Source organism: Hippopotamus amphibius, chromosome 1 (assembly GCF_030028045.1).
Source record: "Hippopotamus amphibius kiboko isolate mHipAmp2 chromosome 1, mHipAmp2.hap2, whole genome shotgun sequence".
Taxonomy (NCBI): Eukaryota; Metazoa; Chordata; class Mammalia; order Artiodactyla; family Hippopotamidae; genus Hippopotamus; species Hippopotamus amphibius.
The window spans coordinates 51,967,753-51,993,644 of record NC_080186.1 but is presented as its reverse complement, the minus strand read 5'-3'; the positions used below and the strand labels follow the sequence as shown (position 1 = coordinate 51,993,644).

Genomic DNA, 25,892 nt, shown 5'->3' with positions numbered 1-25,892 from the left:
CTTGATAACAAATAACCTTCAATAAGGCACAGCGTTGTGAAAGGAGCCTTGTCAGAAGCACAAGTTCACTCCATAACACTAAGTTCCTTAAGTCCTGAAATCCCTTCTTAGAGTTCAGCCCCTACCTCCAAAAGTTCAAGAATCTAAAGCTAAGACATCAGAGTTCACTGAAACATCACCCTGGTGAGAATCTGTGATTGGGGATTCATTCCAAATGTAAAAGACAAGCAATTCTTTTTCCAGATGTCGGACTTAGTTAGACAATGGGTATCCCCTGAAACAATTTCCCTCTAAATAACCGATTAAAAAACAGAAAAGGCTGTTATACTGACTCATAATTATAGACTCATAATTCTAACCTGAATATACATAATTTAAAATATATAGTATTAATGAAGGCTGTTTATCATTAATGTGTTCAGTTTTATTCATATTTCATGAAAAAAGAAATGGGAGACCAAAGAAAACAGAACTAAGGCCAGATCTGTAAAAATGTCATGCAGGATTACAAGGAAGCAAAGTGTGGGCAAGGAAGGAGGAGAGAGACGGGGTGATTCTAAAGATTAGTAGTAACAACAGAGAGATTTTCAAACTTTGTTAAACTTCCATTATTTGGAAATAAGACACTCTTAAAATAAAGGAAACATCAGATGTTGTTCAACTCATCAGGTAAATTCTGCTATCTGTATCCAAGTGGCTCATTTAATCTGAAGTCAGCGTGGTTTTCCCTGGAGGAAATATGTTAAAACCCCATGAACTCGATGGAGTTTGCCTCACTTCTCATACTGACTGTCAAACAAAGAAATCTGTCTTGAGCTCCATAATGTCCCCCATGTCACTGTGACTAATCCCCACCCATTTTTATTTACAGTGTTCAGAACGAGTTTCTATGACAATCCCATGCCATTCTCAATGTTACATACACATTTTCTGCCTTTTGAAAATAATTACAGAACAAATCATTTGTCCTGTGCTCTGTACAAAGGAAAGCACATATATTAATGGCTGCAGAAACGGATTTGACTTTCAGATTAAACAACAAGCAGATATAACAGAGAACAAAAATTTCCAATATTGGGACCACCAGACTGCTGTTGGCCTTGTTGCTGTTTGTATTTCACTTACCAGACATGCAATAGTTCTTCTTTCTATCACCATCTGCACACACTTTCCCAAAAGACCCTCACAGCTGCCCCAATACCACACTGACACACACTCACACACACAGGACCCCTTAACACATATCTGCTTTCTTTTCACAAGAGAAAGAAAGACAGAGCAGCTTGAGACCTTGGACAACTTAAAATCCACTTCCATGTCAAAGTCTCAAGATTGCTAACTTTCTTTGGAGACGGAGCAAAAGAGAGAATTTAAGAGGTTCTGCTACTGGGATTTGGCTGTGTTTTAGGAACTACTACCAACTGCCAAATGAATTCACCACGGCTTGCTCTCAAGGCCTTCTCTTCCTTTCCGTTTGTCACTCCCTCATTCTCCTGCTGTTTAGTTTGTCTATAACTCTGTTTTATACCCCAGCACTACTCAAAGGATGTCCTTAAAAAAAAGAAGTAGACTTTTTTTGCACACCAGCTTTCTCTAGGCAAGACATGCTATGATGAACTATTAAATAATAGAAAACAACCTGTGCCCCAGTCTGTGTCTGCTTGGATTTTCTTTCCATTTACGTAGGTATTTCTGACATAAGAAAACAAAAAATTTAACACTTAGTAGTAATATCATCAAATAATAGAATTCCTCAATGTACACCAATTGTACAGGAAAAAGGCAGTATCAATAACCGGTTCTGCAAATGTTTAAAACTTTGTATGGGGTATTAGTTAGGAGAATCCTAATTTTAAAACATCGAAAGCCTTAAAATTTTAGTTTCTGAGGAAATTTCATCTAAGATGGCATCAACTCATCTCCCAGTATTTTCTTCAGTTGTGTATCTTTGGCACCTAGCACAGTGCCTAATAGGTAGTGAGCGCTCAAAACATGTTTGCTGAACTGAGTTGTCAATGACATGGTGGACGCTGTCAATAAAAGGCAACCAAAATACATCTTCTATGCCAACACCAACAGAAGGGCATCCACCTTGACGCGAATGATAACAAGAGGCCACCACTGCTCCTCAACTTACACAAGAATTTTCTATCTGCAGAACTCCTGGGATGCACCCACTTAGCTTCTTTTTTTTCCCCCCACTTAGCTTCTTCACCTGCAAAATGAAGCTTTCCTCTAAGTTTCCTTCAAGGAATAAAAGCCTGAATCTATTAACAAACCAGGACAAGGTCTAGTTGCTGACTGTTTTTTAAACTTTGGAGAAAACAATAGATTTCAGCACGATAATGTACTTCCAGAGAACAGTTTTAACCCCATCCATAAAGTCCAAGGCAGAGCTTAAGGAGTATGATACATGAGGGAACATGTGAGAGATAAAAACAGGCCACAGAGAGGTCAGACCTAGTTACTAGCCCTAATCACTTTCTAACCATGTACCATGGACACATTACTCAGCCTCTGTGTTTCTCAGAGGCATAAGGGCAATTATAAAAGCTCCCCTACCTAAAAGGTAAGGTTCATATGAACAGTTAATAAAATAATGTATAAGAACCAACTTAAATATCATAGAGGTTAACAACACCAGTCTGGGTCTGACAGATCTGGCTTTCATCCTGGCTCTGCCTCTCAGCATCGGCGTGACCTTGAGTGAGCTACGAACACTCTCTGAACCTCTGTTTCCTTCATAACAGGAGTAAACCACAACAAAAGCCATCTACCATCTCCACTCGCCCCCACCACCCAACATGAAAAATCCTCCAAAACTTGGAGAAGTCCAAAAGGAAAACAAAACAGAAACAAAGAAACCCACATAAAACCAAAGAAACCCATACCCACAATTTAGAAAACCAACAGAGCCAATCCTAAAAAATGGCACCCAGCTATGCAAACTCCTTGAAGTGCCCAAAGTGTTTACAGAGTCTGTCACAGAATGCTCTCGCACAAAGCAAAACGTACTGTTACAGCTGCTCTGTTCTCACTTTTTAAAAGGTGTCAGTAATAAAGGGCCAAATTTGCAAATCTCTAAATGTGCATGGATGTTCCTCTCCAATCTATCTGTCTCCCTCCAGTTCTGCTGTCTCATGACCCTGCCTCACTTACTCAGCATCACCCCCAGCCCAGCACCTCTCAGGCTCAATTGCAAATAAAGTTAAAAGCTATGCATAATCAGTCTTTAGATAGCAAAATTGAAAATGTCTCTCTTTGAAGAATCACAAAGCTTTCTGTCTGAAACCTCTGACCTTTCTAGAGAAATCAGAGTCACTGTAGTTTAAAAATGTAGGTGGTAAAAGTACAAAGGATTACATTTATCCATTTTGCATGTTTGCTGTCTTTTCTGAGATGAGGGGCAAATATCTTCAGAACAATTTGTTCTTCAATCCTAACATTTCAGGCTGCAATATCCTCATTCTCCAAGAACTGTATACATCCTGGGCCCAATGAGACAGCACTTTTCTGTTAATTTCTATTCCTACTTTATTTTACAGAAAATCTAAAACACATGATTCCAGAGCCTTAAAAAAAAAACAAAAAACAAAAAAAGACTTCTGTCTGTACAGTAAATGGGCCAAGAGAATAATAAAAATTCATTTGAATCTTCTTAAAAACCACTGTAATCCTTGATTGGGTCAGGAGGGTAAGGGACTTCTAAAAGTACATTTAAAAGAAAAAAGAATTCTTAATAAAAGTCCTTGTCACATATTAAGAGGCCATACAATAAAAGTATTGCAATGACTATCCTTCCCTGATAGGAACATACAACAATAGTTATGCTGTTGAACAGCATCAAGTTACAAAGACTTCATTCTCAGAAGTTACTTGAAACTACTCTCCCAAAGAGAACCTCCACCATTTAAAAGAAGGGGAGAAAAAGCCAACTAAATGAATCAATCAGAAACTTTAGTAACTCAGTAATTTTTACATAAAAGGCTTCCATGCAAAAATCTTGCCCCTGTCATACAGAGATGCAGAAAAGATTTTGCCAAATTCTTATCCAAAATCCTTGCTTCATCTGAAGTGTTCGCAACCCAACTTATCTTTAACTTCCAATTACATAATGCTAAAAATATATTCTCAGGTATACACTGTTTTCCATCAACAACACTTTTAAAATCTAATATTACTTATGAATTATACCCAGCATAAAAGATGTTTATGATTTTCATTGTTAATCTGCTATTATATCCGAACCCATACAGCTCTGCTGAATAGTATGCTATGAAGGTTTACATGCAGATGCACAGTATCTTAATTACTTATTCCTCAGTAAGCTCTGTAAGCATCTCCATTCCTCATTCATTTGGAATGTTTAAAAATGCCACAAGAAGGGCTTGATGTCATCTCAACACTGAAATCCATCTGTCTATGGCCCTCTTTTGACTTTACTCCTTCTGCAGCCAAAATTTTCACAAAAGTTGATGAGAATTTGTCAACCTAAGGACTTGTAATGTCAGCTCCTTTGAAAGGCAATAGAATATTTGAAAGTGACAATGATGGGATCCCGTACATACAACATTCACTTTATGTAGGATCTTAAACTTAAATAACTAATCCCTTTAAAATTAAAATACTCAGAATTCTAAATGCTTCCAATAGGGAAAGAGCAAAGAGAGACAGTTCTGAGTTTCCCATACTAATATGTCCCTAACTTTGAAAATCAAATGAAAATTGATGTTGTAGCACCACAGTTCCTATTATCCACTGACAAATACCTTTCCCTATCAAAAATCACCACTCAGATAAAGTTATATGACTCACCACAGATACATCTTCCCCAACAGCGTGAACATGTTGTATTAGCCAATCACAGGCTGGCAAAATTACAAAAGGAAATAAAATCCCCCAAACCATAGCAACAAAGACAACAGCCTGACAATGGCAGATGCTACACAGACATAAGTACAAACTGTTAAATATTATTCATTTTTAAAAAAAATGTTATTGCTACTTTTATTTCATCTTGCTTTTATAACCTATAGAGCATTTCAAAAGTAGCCATTAAAATATTTATATGAATATATATGCTCTGAAAATTGTTTCTGTTTGAAAACTCATAAACTATTGCAACCACAAGAAACACTCATCAGAGACATCAAAGGTAGGCAGTATGGAACCTGACAGAGAGGACAATGGGGTGTGAGTCCTATTTTTTTTATTGCAACCCTCTTTTGTTTCCAATTTAATCACTTTCATCACACACCTCAGTTTCCCCTTTCTGGGGTGACTGATACTCCACACCCTAACTTTAAGACATTAAAATTTCTAAAAGAAAAAACTTAAAAGTTGCATTGCTATTTTATTCAATATAAGTTCAGTTCAGCAGCTTTTTTAAAAAAATAAACACTAGAAGAATTCATATATAAAATGAATAGATGTAGTATAAATTGTAATTATAAACTTTTTTCTATTTACAGTTATAAAATTCATGCTGAGTAAGGCTTTGAGCTTTTGCACTAAAGTCATTAAGAACTAATCTTGCCAAAGTTTAAAGAAATGAAAATAAGGGCATTAAATAAATCCATCAATAAACAAATCAGTCATTTAAGAGCATTAAGATGAAACTTGTCCCTATTTTCAATTTTCCTCCTTTGTCTTTTAAGTTAAAAAACAAATTTTTAACTAATAAAATTCCATTTTTGTTTTCTTTTAAATAATTATACACAGGCCATAATCACAGGAACTTTTGGAAACAAAGTAAATTTAAAACTTTTAAATCTAATCACCAGGGGAAGTTAGAAATATATATCTTTTGTGCACATTTTAAAATGTACAAAAATCTACCTAGTAAAATATTACACACAATTCTGATTTTTAAAATAATGCTTGCTTTAATTCTCAATAGCTTCCCAAAGCATTTAGAACCAATTCATCTAACTTTATCTTACAAAAAACAAAAACAGAAAAACCTTAAACCTGTATTATAATGCTTCTATTCACTAAACTTCTACATTCTAAAAACAAGAAAGAACAAGTCATTCCAGATTTTTGACCCCAACATTAACAAGCATGAGACTATTTCTCCCTCTTCTAACCAAGTGTGGCTTCCTTCTGTGGCTAAAACCCGAACTCCACAGTAAAATATCTCCGTGGGAAGGGTTTGGATTTTGACTTTTTATTTCCTCTTTGATTCAAGGTAGGTGTGTGATACCATTTAAGTGACATCCAACCGCAGACAACAGGATATAAAAAGGGATACAGAATGGATCTAAATTCTGTTTTTAAAAGCATAGGATATGGAATCAGAAGGCCTGGGGTTTAATCTTCCTCTGCACAAGTTACTCAGCCCCTCTGAGGCTTGATTTTCACCTGTACAAATGGACAGTGTATTACTTACTTACAATACTTCTATGAAGTTTAAAAATAAAAAAAAAGATGATAAAAATAAAAGGAAGCTACAATGTATGGCAAAACTTAGGACTGTGCTTGTTGCAAAACAGACAGTAAGTTATTTGCCTGGTTGCCTGCCTGCCTGCCTTTCTTTCTTCCATCCAACTCCTCCTCTCTACTCTCCACCAATTTAGGTCCAAAATATTTACCACTAGGAAAATATGAGGAAGACATGAAGACAAATAAGTTTTAAGTTCTCAAAACACATTAAAGCTATTCCACTTCAATCTCCAGCTATTATGATCATCCCAATCATTTCTGAGGCTGAGATTAGCAATATATCACAGAACAACACGTGCCAAAATATGTAACACAGATGAACTTATTTCTCTCAATATTATCTCATTTAATGTCTCTTACAAACATTACAGCAAAAATACCCTCTACTACGAAGCTGCAGGAATTTATCATCTGTGGACTTATTCCTCTGGCTCATAAGCCATGATTATTTCACTAAAATATTAATAAGAGCACTAATTCCGTTAGATGAAATATACTTTTACCCTGTGGAACTATCACAGCAAAATACTGTTTTCTAATATTCTGGGAAATGCCTAGGGAAGAAGCCATTTCTATCTTAGCAGTGGCTAGAGAATTCTGATAAGTTCAGAGACACGAAAGTTTGGATCAATCATTTCTATTCTACAGTTACCTTGGTGGGAGACGGCCAAAATGTTGACAGCACTGTAAATTACCCCTTAAAAAGCAAAAGGGCAGTAATAATGAATATCTCAATAGCCCCTTTTCCAAGTGTATGCAGGCCACAGTGTCCCTAACTGGACCCCTAAATGCTACAGAGAATTTTTGCAAAACTTTTCTTCCTAAAAATCTGAACAGAAACCCAAATAGTCTCTTAGTCTGAAACATGCTATGCAAAAAAAAAAAAAATGATGGTGAGATGGATTATAAAATTCTTCACTTGATATCTTGCTGCTTGGGATCCTCTTACAGGCGTTACTTAAACCAAAACACTTTTTAGAGCATCTCCATTTGCAATTAAGTTCAAGGTTTTATGTTTCTCTTAACAAAGCATGCCAGTTCATTCATTCTCTTCCTCCTCCACCTGACTTCTTCCTTCCCCTGACTTCACCTCCCAAGGATTTACAATTTATAATATATTTAAAAGCAAGATCTAACCTCTAAATGACTATGGGGAAATAACTGCTGAAATGACAACAAACTGGTATGTAGCACATTTACTGAATGCAATCTGTATTTTATGTTTTTTCTTCTATTCTAACCTCAAAATTGTTTTCAATAATCTGTATTAACATTTGTGAGCAATTAGAATTGTTGCTGCTTCTGTGCAAGTTTTAAAAAACCAACAGGCTGTTCTGCATCCTCTGGAAGCAGCTTGAGGCCTTAACCAAGTAAAACACCCAGTCCTACTGTGTACAGCAGTGACCACAACAAAGGCTGTGGTTTCTCCCACACGAGCCCTAAATAGGTTTAAATTAATGCTATCCATCACTGGGTGGAAAAGCAGACAAGGCAAATCCAAGCAGCAGCATTGGGAAATTTCTTACCAACACTCAAACCTCTGAGCCATAAACGAGCTGACCTCCATTTTATTTCAGAACAACCCTTTCTCCCTATACCTCTACACTCTCTGCCTTTCAACTTCCATCTTTCTCACTATATTCCAGATAAAGGATATTGTTACTACATTCTAAATAGAGGATATTGTTACAATCTTCAAGTTATACAGAAAACACTCAAGGATATAAAAGCCGTATTTAATCTCAAGTTTGATTGTGCTATCTCCCTTAAAGAATTAAAAGATAAATAGAAAGATAAATGACATTATCTAAAACTGTGTGCATATACCAATAAGTTACAGTAAATCAATCAGCCACAAAATCCACCTTTAGCTTAAGGTTAGAGTTAGAGTTTGAGATAGAGTGGTACTTACACTCTTCATTAAATATCACTGTATATTAATCTTACCCCTTCTTTTTCCAAATATGGTTTATTATTATAAGTCACAGAAACTAACTACACAACTTTCTACTAAGGAGTTTATTAAGGTAATGAATAAGTTTAATTCAATAACGTAGAGTCTTAGATTTGAGTGTAAACACACAGTCACACAAACAGAATATACTGAACATATTTTAGATATACAACCTTGCCACAAACCAACATGGTAAATTTCCTAAAAATTTAAAAATTATCATAATTAATTTGGCATAAAATTATCAACTGTAACAATCTGACATTATCCATTTTTAATTTTTTACCATTATTATTCTGTATGCACTGACAACCTTACAGATAGTTACACTGTACTTAAGGTACCAGCTTTTTAAAAAGAGAAATCATTCCCCTACTCTAACCAGCACTCTGTGCAGCCTGGATGTACACACACATGCACACGAAGCGCACACACGCTCCTACACAGACATTCCTAATCTTACACCTGCTCTGAAGCAGTAGGAAGTGAATTCTCAATCTGTCAACATGACCATCTGGTCTATCTGCATATCACGGCTTTCTCTATTACTATATGAAGGAATGGCAATCACGAAGCCAAAATACAACTAGAATGCACCTGAATGGGAGTCTCTCTCTCTCTCTCTCTCTCCTTGTTAAAATGGAATAATACATGGCCTATCAGAGCAAAACTAGCAGTAATGTAAATAATTTGAAATGAGCATTCAGGACAGCATAATTAAGTGAACAATATGGTACAGGTAATGTGGTCATCAGTAATACCGCCATCAGGTTTCCAGGACAGGTACCAGGCTTCCCAGACACGGCAACTCTTTCAGTAAGTGACAGGACCTTTACTAATCCCGATCTCAGCAACACTAAGTAAAGGTGGTAACAGGGAGAGCATGGAAGCAATCAGTAACTATTACACTAAAATACTACTGTGCAAACTCCTTCACGTTATACCTTGAAACTAACAAGTACTCCGGCTACCATTAGGACAGGTTCAATTCGCTCTTACACTGGCTAATTAGCAATTACAGCAACTACCTGACAAATTCTGGTCATACATTAGTCTTTCAAAGTGAATTTTAAGGCAACTAAAAATACTTCCAATCTTAAAAAGTTCCTCATCTGCAAAAAGTGAAGATGCTCATTGTGATTTAGCTCTGGGGCCTAATGCCACTCGAAAATTAGCAAAGGCCTTCGTTGAAATAAACATAATTCTATTTGTTTAATTTAGCTTTTAAACATCTCCACAGCTGCCTCAGCTTTCATTCTACACCTCCAGCAGGTAATAACTATAAAAAGTCATTTTATGGCCTAGATACAGCAACCTACCTCTATCCAAGAGATGAGTCCTTAAAAAAGTCTAACCTCTTACAAAATTTAACTAACTCAACTGAGAATCTTTCTAGAATCTGATTACATTACCAGAAGTTATACAGAAACAGCTTAAAAAAAACTCTCCAGAAAGTTCTCGGTTGAGTGCCTACTAATGAACAAAGGTTAACTTTATCTAAAAGGTCAAATGCCTGGTGGCTAAGGTTATGACCTTAACAACTTAAATTGTGACCTTGCCACGTGCCGGGTATATTGTAGATTCTGATACAGATCATCTGGTAAAGACTGGTCATAAATTAGCTTTACTGTTACACGCCCACAAAGAAAAGCATTTGCCACAATACCATAATATCTCGAAGTTGTCATATGATACACGGGAAGGACGACTCAAATAGAGACCAAATTAAAGGCATAAAATGGTTTTACTCTTTTATACTTTTAACGAGATGAAATTCGCAGGCTTATGGAATCACTCTGATTTCACTGCACTTGTTACTGTTTATCAGCCACAAAATTCACACAGTTCTAATGCCCCTGGATTTAGACAAGAAAAAAAACAGGAATGCTGTTTATGCATTGTATTTTAGTGTCGCAATAAGTCTTAGAAAAATCACCTCCGAACAATCAATTCTGCATTAGCTTTCAGTATTTACATGTGTGTTCTAAGATTTCAACTTCCTTCCAAAGAAGAGAACGCGGCATGAGGCAATAATTATTGCATGCGTTTTCAGAAAGAAAAAAAAAAGAGATCTTCTTGTGGACATCAAGCGGGGGAAAACGGCATTTTGGAAGAAAAAAAAACTACACTTAAAAGAAAGAGAGGGAAAAAAAAAAAAAGACTATAGGTGAAAAGGCCACAATGGTTTTGGCATGTTTCTTGAAGCACGTTTCAGAGTCTCTGCCTCCTGCCAATACTGGCAAGTTCTCAAAACTTTTAAGGAGGTAAAAACATTGTTTAGTGTTTACAAATCTTCAGTATTATAACAGATGCTTGTCAAGTCAGTTGTATGCGAGTTGACCGGTCTACCTCCTATTTGTATTGGCAGCTTCCCTTCCACAAATAACGGGTCTCTAAATCTCTTAAATCACATCTGAGATATTTTCAGACAAAAGGCTGTGAGCATCCCTCCGACCCATCCCGGTGTGCGCAGAGGCGCCACGGCTGCGCAGGGAGAGCCAATGGCCTGCACTTGGCCAGCGTTCAGGCCACCGAGGGATTCTGGGAGGCGCAGGAAAACCGAACCGAAAGGTAGTCTGATCCACAGTGCTGGCAATAAATCTTTCATAAGCAATAAGGATGCTAACTCTCCTAAGCAACCTTCCACCTGCCATTTTACCAACATCACCCTTCAGGTCATCGCAACCACCAGCAACTGTGTTGGCTCAAGGATGTGGAGCCACAGCGCAGGCACAAACTGTCAACAGCTAAAGAGAATCCAACGTGAAACGGCGACAGCGAGAAAGGCTGTGTCTCTGTGAATCTAAGGGAAACGTTCACATCTAAAACTTAGAAGGGATGCTGCTCACACCGATAAACGCATACCAGGTATTTCGCTTTGGTGTTACCTTGTAAGGAAGCACACACTGTGATGGGCCTCACCCGCTTGGCACCTGCAATTTCCTATGTTCGTCCGTTAGAGCGTTTATTATGTGATTTGCTTCTCCAAATATCAAGTAGATTAAACACAAGATTTTTAAAGAGTGCTCCCCCAAAGCACCTATAATACCCACACATTTTTTTTGCACCTTGCCCTAGTAGAATCTCCATTTATACATGCAAATAAAAAAAAAAAATTTAACTCTGCTTTTTCAATAGACAAAATAAAGTAACAACAATAGGGTTAACAAGGAGTTAAGAAAGGGCCACTTGCTCCTCTTTAGAGGTCATTTGAGAGGTGTTGCCTTTTCGTTTTTGCTACCCAGAACTGGCTAAAGCAACAGGCGCTTCTTATAATTAAGGATACATTTTCAAAAACCTAAATATTTGAAACACTTGCAGATCACATCCTCTAAAATACTCATCTATCCCCTGCCAACAGAATGCAAATGATGATGTGACATGCTTGCAAAGTTAATTTCTCCAGTTTCTTATGTAAGGACAGATAGATAACAAAAGTTCTCTTTCTAAAACATATATTGAGAAAAATAATAGAGAATAGAATATCAGATGACTTCTTTAAAAAAATAGTTCACATTTTTACAATTAAAAATGTTTTGCAAAACAGTGGAGTGTCGCTTTTACAGGTAATATCATCTCTGTCCTTTATGAAAAAATACATGCATACATGAACCCCAAAACAACCTACTGGTAGGATTCCACAACCTTCTTTCTTCCATCTGGCTCAAGTAACTGCCATGAAGGTAATCTAGCAAGACCGATATGTACATATAAAAAGTCAACAAGTTTCACAAGACCTGAGCTTTCATGTAACACAATGAGCCTTTTGTCTAAAATGAGAGGAGAGGAACAAAGTAAAAATGCATTATTTTATCCAGTCCTCAATAGTTTTATCCTGAATGCTACTCTACATGCTGTAATATGCACAGGTAAAGCATGCCTTGAAAACAGCCTTGGAACAATAAAGAATTCTATCATGAATCAAAGCAACTCATTAAATCAATTATCAATATCTATTTCTCAATATGTTCATACACTATACAGATTTGGTTACTTTTAAGACTGACCTTTCCATCAATTACTTAAACAGTTGGTTTGTTTTTTTCCTTTAGCTATCTTAAACAACACTAAGTATTCCTAATACAAAGCTACTAAGTTTGTATTAGTGTGATTCTTTTTCCTTCATAAATGACCAGCAATTTGATAGCAATCTTACCTCCAACCTCTTCTTAATTAGCAGGGGTTCAAGAGGCCCCAGTAGGTTAAAAACACTCCCAGAAGAAAAGCAACTAAAAATATTGCCTCACTACCAAACTAAATGCTTTTTAACTAGATCACCTGCCAGTTAAAATAGCCTCTTTCTTACAAGGGTTTTCATGCGACTTCTCTCACCCCCATCAATAAATGTGATTTAAACATGTCCCATAACTGACTACCGACACCTTTGATAACACTGCTTGCCAAAAGAACTAAACTTAGCGAGAATGCTCTCAAAGCTATGCTTTTCCACCTGAATGAAGGTGGAACCTCAAACACTGGAGCATCTGGCGACTCTGACGTTGGTCTACCTTGGACACCACACTGTCCATATGGACATGGCGAGCCGTAGGGAGCTCAGGAATGGCCCAGCACATACAGAGGTCATCAGGAAAAAAGCACACGCGAGAAAGTGGACCGACTTCTCACCATCGCACTTACCTGCTGCATGCACAAAGTATGCCAAATATAAATCGAGTTCCTTAACAGAAACCCCTATGTGATGGGGCTGGACACAGAGCCCTGGATTAGAGCACTGCGGGGACTTTACAAGGCGCTCGCCATCAGTACTTTCAAGCGGAATACCTTTAAATAAAATCACCATAACAAGGTCCAACCTCCAGACTTTATCTGCCTGGCGGAGGCAGTCAATTCTTCGCATCTTGCCTTTCTGGTCTGGGTTGGAAAGAACACAACATGGAGGCTTTTTCCCTGTAACTGTAAGAACAAAATCCTCTCGGTACTCAGGTCGGATATCTTTCCGCAATTTGGCCAGCAGTCGAGATGCCCACTTCTGCTTGACCTCTGGTTTTTCACTTAGCAACTCATCCTTCACGGCTCTCTCTTCTTCTTTTGACATACGCTTTTCGTGTTTTTTGAAGTATTTTCGTTTTCGGGCCTGCAGGTTGAACCATGTGTAGGCGAAGGCTCGGACGTGGGGCAGAAGTGCTTCGATGAAAGGATGAAATTCATCCTGGGGAAATGAATGAAGACAAAAATATAACTATAATGAAAACAAAAGGCAACAACGTTTCTTCATATGTTCACCTTTAAAAAAATATATCCTTATTTCACTGGAAATTTGATTCAAGCACTACGTTACCAAAATCATACATGGGATCACTATGGGAAGTCCGAGAATGGAAAACAAAACAAAACAAAACAAAAAAAACTATCGGTATCATGTCTCACAATCTCAAAGAAGAAAACTGTTAAAAAGTAAAAAATGTTTTGTTACGTTCACGGAAGTGTACCAGGTTCCACTGTCGGGCCTAGGTCCCAAATTCTTTAGACAGTAAGTGAAGTTTATCGAAATGCTTATAACAACATATAATCTTAACCCTATTTCAAGGAAGGCATATCTAATTTTGCTCCAGCCTTGACCTCACTACTTGTAGTACAGCCAGGGCTTGGCGGCCAGATTGGCAAATCCTAAACATTTAGATGCCAGTCAATGTTTATGGAAGTCTAGGAGCAAAAATCATCTCCACGATCAATGGAAACAAATACTTTCCCTCTAAAAGTACTGCATGTAGACTCTGATCTGTTTCTTAGTCATTTTGGTAACATCTTAATTCCTTTTTAAGTATTACAGTTGCACACAATTTTTTTTAGTCAAAAACTTAGAAAAATTTGGCAGGTCCATATACAAAGAAGAGATGGATCTGATATTTATCGGACTAAAATAAAAGATCCATGTCCAAGACATAATTGCTGATACTATGGAAATGAAACAAAAAGGGAAAAAAAGGAGGGAAAAAAAAAAGAAAAACAAAGAAAAGTGTACAAGCCAGATAGTAAACAGAATGCATCACTGTGACAACATGGTTGCAACTAAATACATTAAATTTACTGATATGATTGTGAAATACCTTCAGTAATAATCATCCCTAAAAAACAGAATACTCATTTAAATTTTGAAAATAATATTTCAGGCTTTTGTGCACAGGGAAACCAAGGATCTGTCCTATTCAAAATTTACGAGACTCCAGGAAAACCCTCATGGTCGCCTTTTAAAATTCAAGTAATTTGAAAATAAAACTGAATTTAAAACATTTAAATTTTTCTTACTATTTTATTGAAAATGCTTAATTCTTTTACTTGAGATTTCCTTGGGAAGTAGAAATATAAAATTAAAGAAAAATTAAACAGTAACCTCCACAAAGCTTTCTGAGTACACCTAACTTTTGATTAACCAACCCACACTAATCTTACATAACTTCTCTCTACCGCACAACCCTCCCCAAAAGATAAATTATTTACTTTAAAATAAATGAGGATAAGGAAACCAAGAGATATTCGATGCCTTTTTTTAAAAGGTGTAGGTCAAAGAGAAAATGCATTCTTTTTTGGTTTGTAATATCCATCTAAATATATATTTTAGAGGCACAAGTAACTGTACAGTCCAAAATATTATTACTATTAAAGTAATTATTAATTTTTAAACCTTCAGATATAAACTGAGTGCTTAAAATTGGTGAAATATTTTAACAATCGAGCCTGTTAAAATACTGTAAATTATAATCAATCATTTAAACACCACATATGACTGTTTTTTTTAAAGTAAGTTTATATTAATATAATACACAATAAATCATTTCAGTAATCAACATTTTTTTCTCTGTTAACAAAATTCAGGCTCTATATTTCAAGTTTAGGTTTGAAAATTGCTCTTTTTCAATAAAAGAATCCAAAAGAAAAGGAGTCAGCTTTCATAACGCATGTGCACTCTTTAAGTGGAGAGAAAACAGAGAAAAATACAAGAATTCTATTATTCTTTCTCATACACCATTTGCAGTTTAAAATTTCTGATGTTTGAGAATCTCTCCTATTGCCATACTTCAGAAGAGAGAAATGGGGTGGGGGGGGAGCATTTTTCAAGTCACAGTTTATCTAGTAAGGTATACGCCAAACCGCAAAGCATTTAAACATTACTAAATTCTGAGCTCATCCTTGAAATGCTCTAAAATACATAAATTTGGGGGTTGAAACAGTCCTTCACATTGACTGATTTTCTTATATACACAGGACATGCTAGGGACCAAGGCTCTGTGGAATTATGCAAAGAACGCCCCGAGTCTACCTTAACTACAAAGTGAGCTTTCACCAAAAGGAGGATTTCATTTTAAAGTCTCAGCCCCATTTTAAAGTGTAAAGAATAACTTAGCTCCAAACAATTCATATTTATGTCAAAACCTTGTCTTATTAAAGATCTTTATTAATGATGATAAACATTTAAAATAAACCTTCTAATGTGACATGTAAGTGTTCGAAGATACTCCCACTATGCTTCTCAGAGAACTGCGAACTGCGTTCGTGGTTCAAAAGGATTTTGTTTACCTGCCAACCAAATGCCCATATAACCCATCATAAAAATCCTAAATGAGGCCAACTATGTCAACTAATCATTAAGAATAATCTAAGTTCCCAATTTTGCATCAAAAGTATTTACAAGTTATTACTCCCCAAAGGCTTTAAGAATGTGCCAATAAAAGTGCACAAATTTTGTATGACTCTACTCACATGCACAATGAAAGTGCTATTTATTCTTCTCAACGCACAATTAGAAATATTCCAGAACATCAAAACTGAAGAATATCATTCACTTGGAGGAAATGTCCAAGCATAGCATAAATTAGTTAAAAAAAACTATGCCCTTATAAATCATGTTGTTGCACATATCGCCATAAGCTATGTAATATTTCAAAATATTCAAGAGAAAACAGAATATTTTACGTATGTACTCAGTGAGAAAGTTACAGGCCACCAATAAAAATAAACCTGAAAACCTGTTTCAAAATCGGTAGGACTTTGAATCAGCATCTTCAACGTTGATCTCTTTGTAAGTAAGCCAAGCTTCAGAACCATGGAATGCTGATATTTCTGGAACTACTTCTTTCAAAGGTTCACCTATAAATTTCTACTGTTATCATTCTATGACCAGGTACATGATTTGGTTAAGATATGCCCACATGGATTAAAATACGATGTCTGGCATTTTCCTGATAAAGTTTCTTAAAATTGCACACACGTATATGGAGTTTATTTTTTCATTTAGAGTATTTTATCACTGTGTTTTACTGGACTTTCTTTAATAACCAATAAACTACCTAAGTTTTTCTTCTTAAAACTGACTTTAAAGCTTTACAAATATTCCAGCAAGTTAAATAAATTGTGAATCAATTTTTAAAAGAAGAACTCAAAAAATATATTGCCCTCATTCTCTATTTATTGTACATTTTCTTTACAAACTGTTACACTAAGTAAGCGTTTCTCTTAGTGGTGTTTCTAGAAGAAGGCCTACTAAATGTATCCATCACACTGACAAATAGGTTAAAAAAAAAAAAACTTTCTTAATGTGATAATAGCTCATGAACCAAGAGATTCCAACTTTGTTAAATAGCTGACTGTGCCCTGGGCCTGCATGGGTACACAGGTATCCTCATATATGCACCATCCCAAAATATATATTTATCTCTTGAGAGCTCACTGAAGAAGACGCTAATGTGTCCAAGGTCCTTCCCCACCTCCGCAGCACACTGGTGTTATCTACCAGTTCTATGTGCTACAAACTTTTGCCAGCTAGAACTTCAGCCTTTGAATCTCAGCATTTTCACTGTAGTCATAACTCATTCAAATTATCTTACACTTTGCATCTTATCCATATGCAATTGTGAACCTTGCCAAAAGTGGTTGGAAAAGTTTCATTCCATACTTCCACAAGTTACTAAAATAGGAACTTTGGAAGTTTGTTAGGGAAAAATAAAAAACTTTTACAATAACTAAAAGCAACTGCTATCCATTATTAATACTAGGCCTAAATCCCAAACAGACCATTTCAACATAAAAGATGCATTTAAGAGTCTTCTGAGATCAAATAGCCGGTAGATGACTGTTAGATATTGCAATAGAAGGGATGTCCTGTGGGAAATAAATCCAGAATCTAGAGACGAAAGAAGAAACTACGGATATTTTTTAGGCTTCCACAAAGTATTCCGGTTAAACCGTTATCTCCTGCTAAATGAAAGCAAGAAGTGGTAGCAGGTTTTTGAAGGGAGTGGTTAATAAACATTTTACATGATGCATACAAACTTCATGTAGGTGATTAATGGTCAGATCGCAATGTACCAAAACAGTATGCAGGCTCACACTCTTCTTCAAAAAAAATTTTAGCCCCAAATCACTTTGACTTCATGCCTTTTAGTCAAAGAAAATAAATAATATATTCAAAAGGGACCAGATTTGGAGTCGTGAAGTAGCAATATTTTGCCTGGGGGTGGTGCAGACAGGGAGGGATAGAAAGGCAGGGTATGGAGAGGAGAGGCGCTGGGGCGAGGGAGACCCACGCTCCGAGTTAGGTCGGAAGGGAAAAGTTGCCCCCGTCCTGTGCGCGGAGCCGCCCGAGTCGCGCGGCGGCGGCGGGAGTCTCGTCCGGCCGGGCCGCCGCTCGGGCTCGCGGCCGGGAGCCCAACTCCGCCCGCAGCGCCCCGGCCCGCGGCCCGCGGCCTCCGCCGCTCGCCGCCCTGCGCAGCGTGGGCTCGTCCCGGCACCGAAACTTTCGCTCGGGAAAGCGAGCGGGCGACGAGCGGCAAGGACGCAGGCTCCACCCGGCCGGCGCAGGGGGACGCGCGGCCACGCAGCCCAGCTCCGCCGAGCCCCAGGGCCGGCTCGCCGCCGCTCGCCCGCGCCCGAGGGGCGCTGTCCGGGCCGGGGCCCCGGGGCGCCGGCCCGCGTCCCTCCCGCGGCCGGACCCCAAAGGCTGACAGACGATAAACAAAAGTAAGAGTTTGGGGAGGCTGCGGCGGCGCGGGCTCAGCGGGCGGGCCGCGGGCGCGGGGACCCGAGTGCTCCCGCAGCCAGAGGTGCCGCGGCCGCGGGCGTGCGGGGCGTGCGGGGGGCTCCGGCGGCGGCCCCCTCCCCGGGCGCCGCGGAAACTGCAGAAACCGGCCTCGCGCCTGCAGAAACGCTGAGTCCAGATTTCAGCATGTCATGGGCTGCAACCCCGCCGAAACACGTGCGGGGCGTCCGAAAACACCGCCGTTCCGCAGTCGATCGCCCCGATATTAATTAACGCATTAATAAGAGGGCGCCATTAGCCATGTGCCCACACAAATGGCCGTGCAAGAGGAATGCACCCGCAAGGAAACAAAGTTACTTTCTTAAAGCTGTATTTCTCCGCCCCCCCTCCACGAACACACACGCGCGCGCACACACACACACACAGAGAAACACGCGCAGACACGGGCACACCCCGGGACACATGCCCCGGGCCCTGCTGGCGCGGGGGTCCCCGGCACCCCCGGCCCGGCCCCGGGTCTGCCCCCGCCACCCGACCCCCCCACCCGTCCCTCCGCATCCCAACAGCTGCTTACCTGGGTGAGACAGAGCGGAGAATACATCCCTGCCGGGCGGTGGGGTGTGCGTGTGCGTCTGGGTGTGCGGTTTGGAGGTGTGCGTGAGTGCGGGTGAGAAAGGAGAAAGAGGGAGAGAGGAGGAGAGAGAGAGAAGGGGGGAGAAAAAAAAATCAAGCCTGCTTCTTGCGTTCACATTTCCAACTCGGCTCAACTGCAGCCAGCCAGCGCTACTGCCGCTCCATGAGCTGAACTTTAACCCCGCCTAGAGTTTCCCTACACTCCACTATACATGTCTACTGTACGCGGGCGTTAAAGGCATAGCGCACCCTTTCCCGCTCCCGCGCTCGCCGGCCGGGTGCCCGCGCGATGCCCGCGCGCCCGCCTCCGCCTCCGCTCTGCACCGCACCGCACGGCCGCCGCCCGCTCGCGCCGCCGCGGGGGGGGGGGGGGCGTGGGGGAGGGGGCGGCTGCGGCGCCGCGCGGTCAGCCGGGTCCCGAGCCTCCGCGGCCGCTCGCGCTCGCTCCTCGGCTCGCTCCCTCGCTCGCTCCCCGGCTCGCTTGCTCGGCCCCCCCCCCCGCCCCCCGTCCCCCGTCCCCGCTCAGCGCATTACTGGGTAACGCAGTGAGGAGCGGTTACAGTCTGTACTCCCGGGCAGCTATAGGCTGCTACAGGATGTGCTTAAGCAAACAAAACTACTTTTCCTCGTCCCCATCCCCCAATCCCCGCCGCAGACCTTCGCGGACCTCGGCGGAGGACTTGGGCAACTTTGCCAGGTTGCCCTGCACCCCTCGGTTCGCTGCGTGGGCACGTAGAGAACCGCGGAGAAGGCCGGGGGGCAAATTTGCATGTATGCAAATTTTTTTTAAAAATCAGACCTCCTAGGTAACTTTTTTTTCCCTTCTGAAATGCGGTACGGCTCAAAGCATTGTAATCTCTCCAAGGAAGCTTTTTGTGGGAATAGATCGTCGGCAGAGGTAATTATGCACAAAATCCTGCAAACTTTGTGCAGCTTCAGCCCTATGGCCTGCAGAAGCGGGGGTGGTGGGGGAAATTTTCACAAGGAAGATTCACCGGATTTGGGGACTGGGGGGCGGGGGGGGGGTTGTCTGGAGAAAGGGAGGCGGAGATTAACGACTATTCTCCCTCCCAGGACTGTGAAACTAGTGGGTTTGAACACAGACGCCATAGAAAAAGTTCTATCACGTTCAGAAACAACAGTGGTCTAGCTGTGACATCTTTTTCTTTTTAGGAAGAAAAAAAAATGTGAAAGGGATGTCCCCTTAGGGAAGGGAGATATTCTGGTCCACAAACGCGTGCCCAGAACTGGACACAGACTATCAGTACTGTCCCTGTTCCTAGGACACCTCTGGAAGGGTGCCTTTTAAGAATCCCCTCTTTTTCCCTCCCCCAGGTAATAGTTCTTAAAATGGAAAAGAGCTTCCTGCAATTATTTTAGGTTTGCTAAAGTATTGTTTTGGCAGAAAAGGGGGGTGGTTTTTAGGGTTTGGCAGGTTGCCAATAAGCCTGCTTTTCCAGTTTTTTTTTTTTTTAACCTCATATTTTCTCTCTAGGCTCTCCTGACTGCTGGGAAAGAAAAAAAAAAAAAGATACCTCCTTTCTCCAAACCCCCATGCCATCTCTTCCTCCTCATCTCCCCCACTCTAGTTTGCAGCCTGCTGCATTTTCTAATCCTTCTCAAAATTCCAAAAGGAAAGACGACGTATCACGTTGAAAGGCTCTTGCACCCAGACAGAGAATCTGCACCTTGGTAGAGGTTACACAGCTGGAGAGCCTCTGAAAAGAGGAAATTCCTGTAGGAATGCCCATTCAGCATGTGAGGATGAGGTGCCATGTTAAGGCCACTCTCATTCAGACTCTCCCCCACCTCACCCCCTTTTTAAAAGTAAGGGGCAAGAAATATGCTGCTGGAGAGGAAAAGTTCTCTGAAATATTCTGCATCTTTCTAACGTGATTTTATGCTTCTTCCCCAGTTACTTTATTGCCAAAATAATTCCTGAATTCTCAAGAGACCATTTTCACACGCCCTTGCTTCTAAATATCCTCGGAAATCTCTCTGATTATTAAGGGGTGAGGGGAAATAATGACTTAAACCTTTAATGAGAGAGCCCCGTTTTCCCAAACTACACAATTGCTTTTCCTTGATTCCTCTTGGATTTTAGTAGGGGAGAAACGTCCTAAAAGGCAAGCCGAATTACAGAGACAACATCCCTGGCCACGAAAACCCTTGCTGGGATCTATAACTTCAACGCGCTCCAAGTTTCCTCGATAGAAGTTTCTGGCTGACGGTTCCAACATGTAACTGAGGCACAGTGAGAAGTTATTGTTCGGAGCGTGTACTCATGGGAAGCTCTCTTCCAGAGCAGATTAAAATCTTTCTTTTGGTGTATTAAAAGATAGACTTCACATCTGCTTCTTCCCAAAACAGCAAAGATTCTGACTTTTAATTGAATCTTAAGAAAAAGGAAAAGGATTTTTTAAAAAGAACTGGCACGGCGCCCTAGTTTAAAAAAGGGGGGGGGAAGTAATTTAATGCTGATATTTCTACTTTAAAAACTTCTTTTGTTGCAGCAGTGGATGTGCCCGCGATTTCCAGCTTTCTGCGGTTAGCAATATTATCTTAAGTAACTTTTGGCGCCCTTCGTAAGACTTTTGGATATGGGACGATTGTTTGCGCCCTCTAGGCAAGGGCTGGATCCAAGTTCAGCACCAAAGCCCTTCACATCCGCTGCTGCTTTCTCTCCTATCTCCGCCAGCTCCCGCTCCCTCCCCCGCGGGAGGCGGGGGGGAGGCGGGGGAAACACTACAAAGCAAGGTTCCAACTACAGCCTTTCGAAACAGGACTGAGAAAAATACAGTAGAAGAGTTACAGTTACAGAGAGGCTTCTGGTAACTTTCTCTCCAACAGGCATAAATTTAAACACATACACAAAGAAACAGATGTTCCTCAAAGGGCAGACTGGGGGTAAAAAACATTTCCAACTCTCTCCCCTGGTCCCAAGTTGCAAAAGTAAATCCTTGTCCAGAGTTCACAAAGATACTAAGACCCTTGAAAGTGACCAGGGATGGAGGGCGAAGAGAGGAAAGAAAGGGTAGCAGAGAGAACAGTATAGGAAACACAGGTGAAGTACAAAAACTAGTTTACTGCAATCACATAAATGACCCATTGTTAGGAAGGATAAACCCCTTATTGGAAATAACCGCTCAGATCATTTATTTTGCAAGTGCTAGGAGGCTGCCTTGAAATGGGATTGTCTCTGTGCAAAGGAGGCTCCTGTCATGCTCTCTGCTATCCATATTCTTCCTGGCACAGAGCCCAGCCTTGCATTTGCTGTTTTATTTGCAGAAATGTTACCTTGCCAGTTTTAGTGAAATCCTCTTAGATATATAAATTACGTCAATAAGGTTTCACTTATATGTACATCTCAAATACCTCTCATTTTGGAGGTTACTTAATAGGAAGATCTTATTAATATGATTTAGATTTTAATGTACAAAGCAGTGAAGATAAAATTGGGGTTCATAAGTGACAACACCATTTACTATAGCTCTTACCAAGACTAACTTTATTACTAGCATTTTCCAATATTTTTCTTCTCTAGCTTTTTGACCTACAGTCACTTGTGTGCATATTCTTCTTATATGCATATATTTCTAAATTGAATCATGTTGCTGAACTGAGCATCCAAGTGGATTCTTACATCAGATTTCCAGGCCAGATTTGATTAGAAGGCCTAAAGCCGTGGGAAATAGCTCGATGGGAATTTAAGCCAAAGATGGGAAAGAGCCTATGTTATTTTCCATTCACTTCCCAACAGAATTAGGTGTCTACAATGCTCAGAGGGAAGGAAGAGATGAATATATTTTAGTCAGTAGCTGCCAGTTACTGTCTCCAAGACAAGCTACTGCAGTTGGTTTCCACTGGATTGGTGTCAAAGACTTGTCCAAGAGGCCAGACTCCAGCTAAGAGTTAGAGAGTCAGCAATCTTCCACACACACCCTCCACAGGGGTTGTTGTGGTAACAAGAAGAAATGTGAACTTGGCCAGTCTCAATATCCTATTCGCTACTGACTATATATTTAAACAGAATTCAAGAAAAGTCAAGAAAAACAGTCTCTCACCATCTTCCTTTCAAATGTATAAAACATCTGTCAGTCCACCTGTGAAAGTCTCCCTTAAAACTGTTGGTTAGAGTTCAAGAACAGAGGCTTGCCTATTCCTTCAAAGTACCCGAAAAGCCAAAGCTTCTAAGATAATCAGAGTAAGACGTTTTGCAATGCTGTGTGCAATATATTACTTCCCAAAGCTCACTATAGTCCCATAGTTTTTAAGCCACACATTTTTAAAAGTCGAACCTCACCTTCCACAACCGTTACCTTGCCTGAATTTACGAATAACAATTCCTTCAAAGTTAAAGATTTCTCTAGCAGAATTTTTTTTAACTTTTTCCAAAAGGCAATGAAGGCATACGATTCACGCAAAACAAAACAAAAACCTCACGCCAATTAGTTTTTTTTTTTTTTCTTTCTTAAACTAGAACTCTTTCCTATTGTGCTTGCAAAATCCGGAAGAGCTTGCAGCTTTGACAGCTTGAACCACACCATCCCCTTCAGAGCCGCAGAGAACTTCAGATCTTCTCTGCCTCGCCCCCTCTGGCTGTTGAGAACCATTGTACACCCAAGCTTGGATATGATTGGACAAAGCTTTTGTCAATCTCCCATGTTGTCCCATTGATTAGAGGATCGAATCGTCAATTATTCTCCGGGTCCAGACATTTCTTTTCGGGTTAGGTTGACTGCTGAGGCCAGACGTCTTTTTACAGAACAGAGCACGTACAGGATTTTTTTCCCCCTTTCTGGAACCGAGCAAGCGCTAGGAGGAAAAAAATCTGTCAAGCTCAGCAATTTTTTTCAAATCACGGGGAGAAAAAAAAAAAAGGAAACCCGGTCCCTGATGCATTCTAGCAAAAAAGAAGAGAAAAAAAAGCAATCCACAAAGCTACGTCTTTAAAACAAAACCATCACAATAGACATTTACCCAGCAATCACTTCAATGCATCTGCAAGCTAGAGAAATTTTAAAGTCTTAGCCATCAAACAAAATCATTCTATCATTATTGTTGTTTATAAAAACGCATATCGTATAAACGCAAAATAGAAAGTTTAAAGACGTACCACGTACCATTGCAATGTAAAAAGAGTACGTGAGAAACTTTAAAATGTTCAGACGAATTGCTTCATTTGTTGTCCCCTTTTTTTGCATTAAAAAAGATATCTAAATAAACTTGGAACCGTTGAAAACCCGGAAGAGATTTTTTTTAAAGCTGTTGGCCAATTGCAGGCTTCTTGGAGAATTTTTTTTTTTTTTTTAACTCCAAATCAGGAGGCTTTTCCAATTGCAGTGCGCGCTCTCTGCCTCTCTCACTGTCTCTCTCTCCTCTTTTGAAAGCGATCCAACCCCGGCTGGCTGGTTCTCAGATTCTCTCTGGTTTTGCCTTGTGTGCTTTGGATTATACGAGACTTTGCAGAAGTTGCAATCGATTCGCAGTCCCTCTCTCCTCTCCCTACCCCCTTGTTTATTTCCGCAATCGCTGCAATTTGCATAGTAACCACGCACGAGGCGCCGGCGGCTGCCTGCGGATGGGGCCGGGAGGGGGCAGGGAAAAGGCCTTGCCCCCTTCTCCCCTCCTCCCATCTCTCTCCCCGCCTGTCTCCTCCCCCGCGGCGTGTGGCCAATAGGAGCCCCGGCATTCAGCGCAAGCTCCGGTCGGGACACGGTTCTGAAGAAAAGCCCCTGTGTTACTAGGCCCCGCTCGCAGGATGGTGTTTTTGGCGCAGTAGGAGTTTCCCGGTTGCGGACCTCGCAGCCGGTACTAGGGAGATGTGAGGATATAGTACCTTTGCCTGCGGTTGTGCGGGTTTTGCACGTTTTAATCAAGTCTGCACACCTCCTTTCTCGGTTTCTTTTTCCATAGCCTCTCGTGAGTTATTAGGCTAGTTCATGATGGTTAGTGAGAGATTTAACCTTTATTTGCACTGGTGTAGACCAAGAGTTAAAGATCCTCTTTGGTTCATTAAATCAAGAGAAAGCAAAATGTCACAGAGAACTCGCAGTGAAATAAAGCTTCTACTCCAGGCTCAGAAAGGAAAGGCATTGGCTCTGTTCTCTGCAGATGGCTGAACATAAAATTGTTAGGTGGGTTCCCACAAGAATAAAGGTGTTCCTTTAAAGCAGGAGATGCAGTGAAATTCTAACTTAATTGCAAGCGTCGAATTTGTCAATATCCTTACAAAACTTGGGTTCCACAGAGTTTAATGCACCCCTCCACTTCCCATCCCCCCAAAAGAAGAGCCGTATGAGTTTCGACATTTAAGGGGGGGGGGTTTAAACACAGTTTTGAGGATATTAAGTCCTTCATCTCACTGATTCATTTTATTAATCCACTCTTTCAGATTATGTAATCAGGATAGTTCAGTGTCAACCTTTTATGTGTTTGTCTTAAACAACCAACTAGCTATTGATGCAGTGGTGGTGCGGGGGGAGTGTCCCTTTAATTGGAAAGCTTCACAAGGGGCTATTGCGTTTTTTTTTTTTAATGTGTTTGCTTTGCAGTCAGTTAAGTAGCTTAGGACGTTTTGCTGAATAACTGAGTTACAGGAAAATGTGTGCTTAGCTCACTTGATAAAAATTATCCAATAAGAAGTCAAGAGGAATAGGAAGCAACCTGGCAGTTGTCTGATTTTCTTAACCGTCCTTGGTGAAGGTACTTAATTAATAACAAGACCTTGCACAGTTAAATTAGAGGTTAGAGAACCTCCCATTTTATTTCGAACCACATTTTTGACTTTAAGCTTGCACTTTACAGCTAGCTAACTGATGCAGCATTACTGGGAGGTGGCAGTACTGTGGCTGCCCTTGGTGTTAG

General features: G+C 40.3%; 1 protein-coding gene across 6 annotated transcripts in view; it reads right to left on the bottom strand.

The window, feature by feature from the left end:
* Positions 1-24,572, bottom strand: part of NFIA (nuclear factor I A) — a 368,285-nt gene extending 343,713 nt beyond the window's left edge. For 2 of the 6 annotated variants that reach the window (XM_057712696.1, XM_057712713.1), the window contains exons 1-2: positions 24,149-24,454; positions 13,037-13,568 (exon numbers count right to left, since the gene is read on the bottom strand). In XM_057712696.1, coding sequence (XP_057568679.1) covers positions 13,037-13,568; positions 24,149-24,229 — 613 coding nt within the window. In that variant the 5' untranslated portion in view covers positions 24,230-24,454. Of the gene's footprint in view, positions 1-13,036; positions 13,569-18,966; positions 19,548-24,148 lie in introns of those variants that run through there. The other 4 variants (XM_057712726.1, XM_057712735.1, XM_057712704.1 and 1 more) reach the window with 3 other exon arrangements.
* Positions 24,573-25,892: the final 1,320 nt, after the last annotated feature.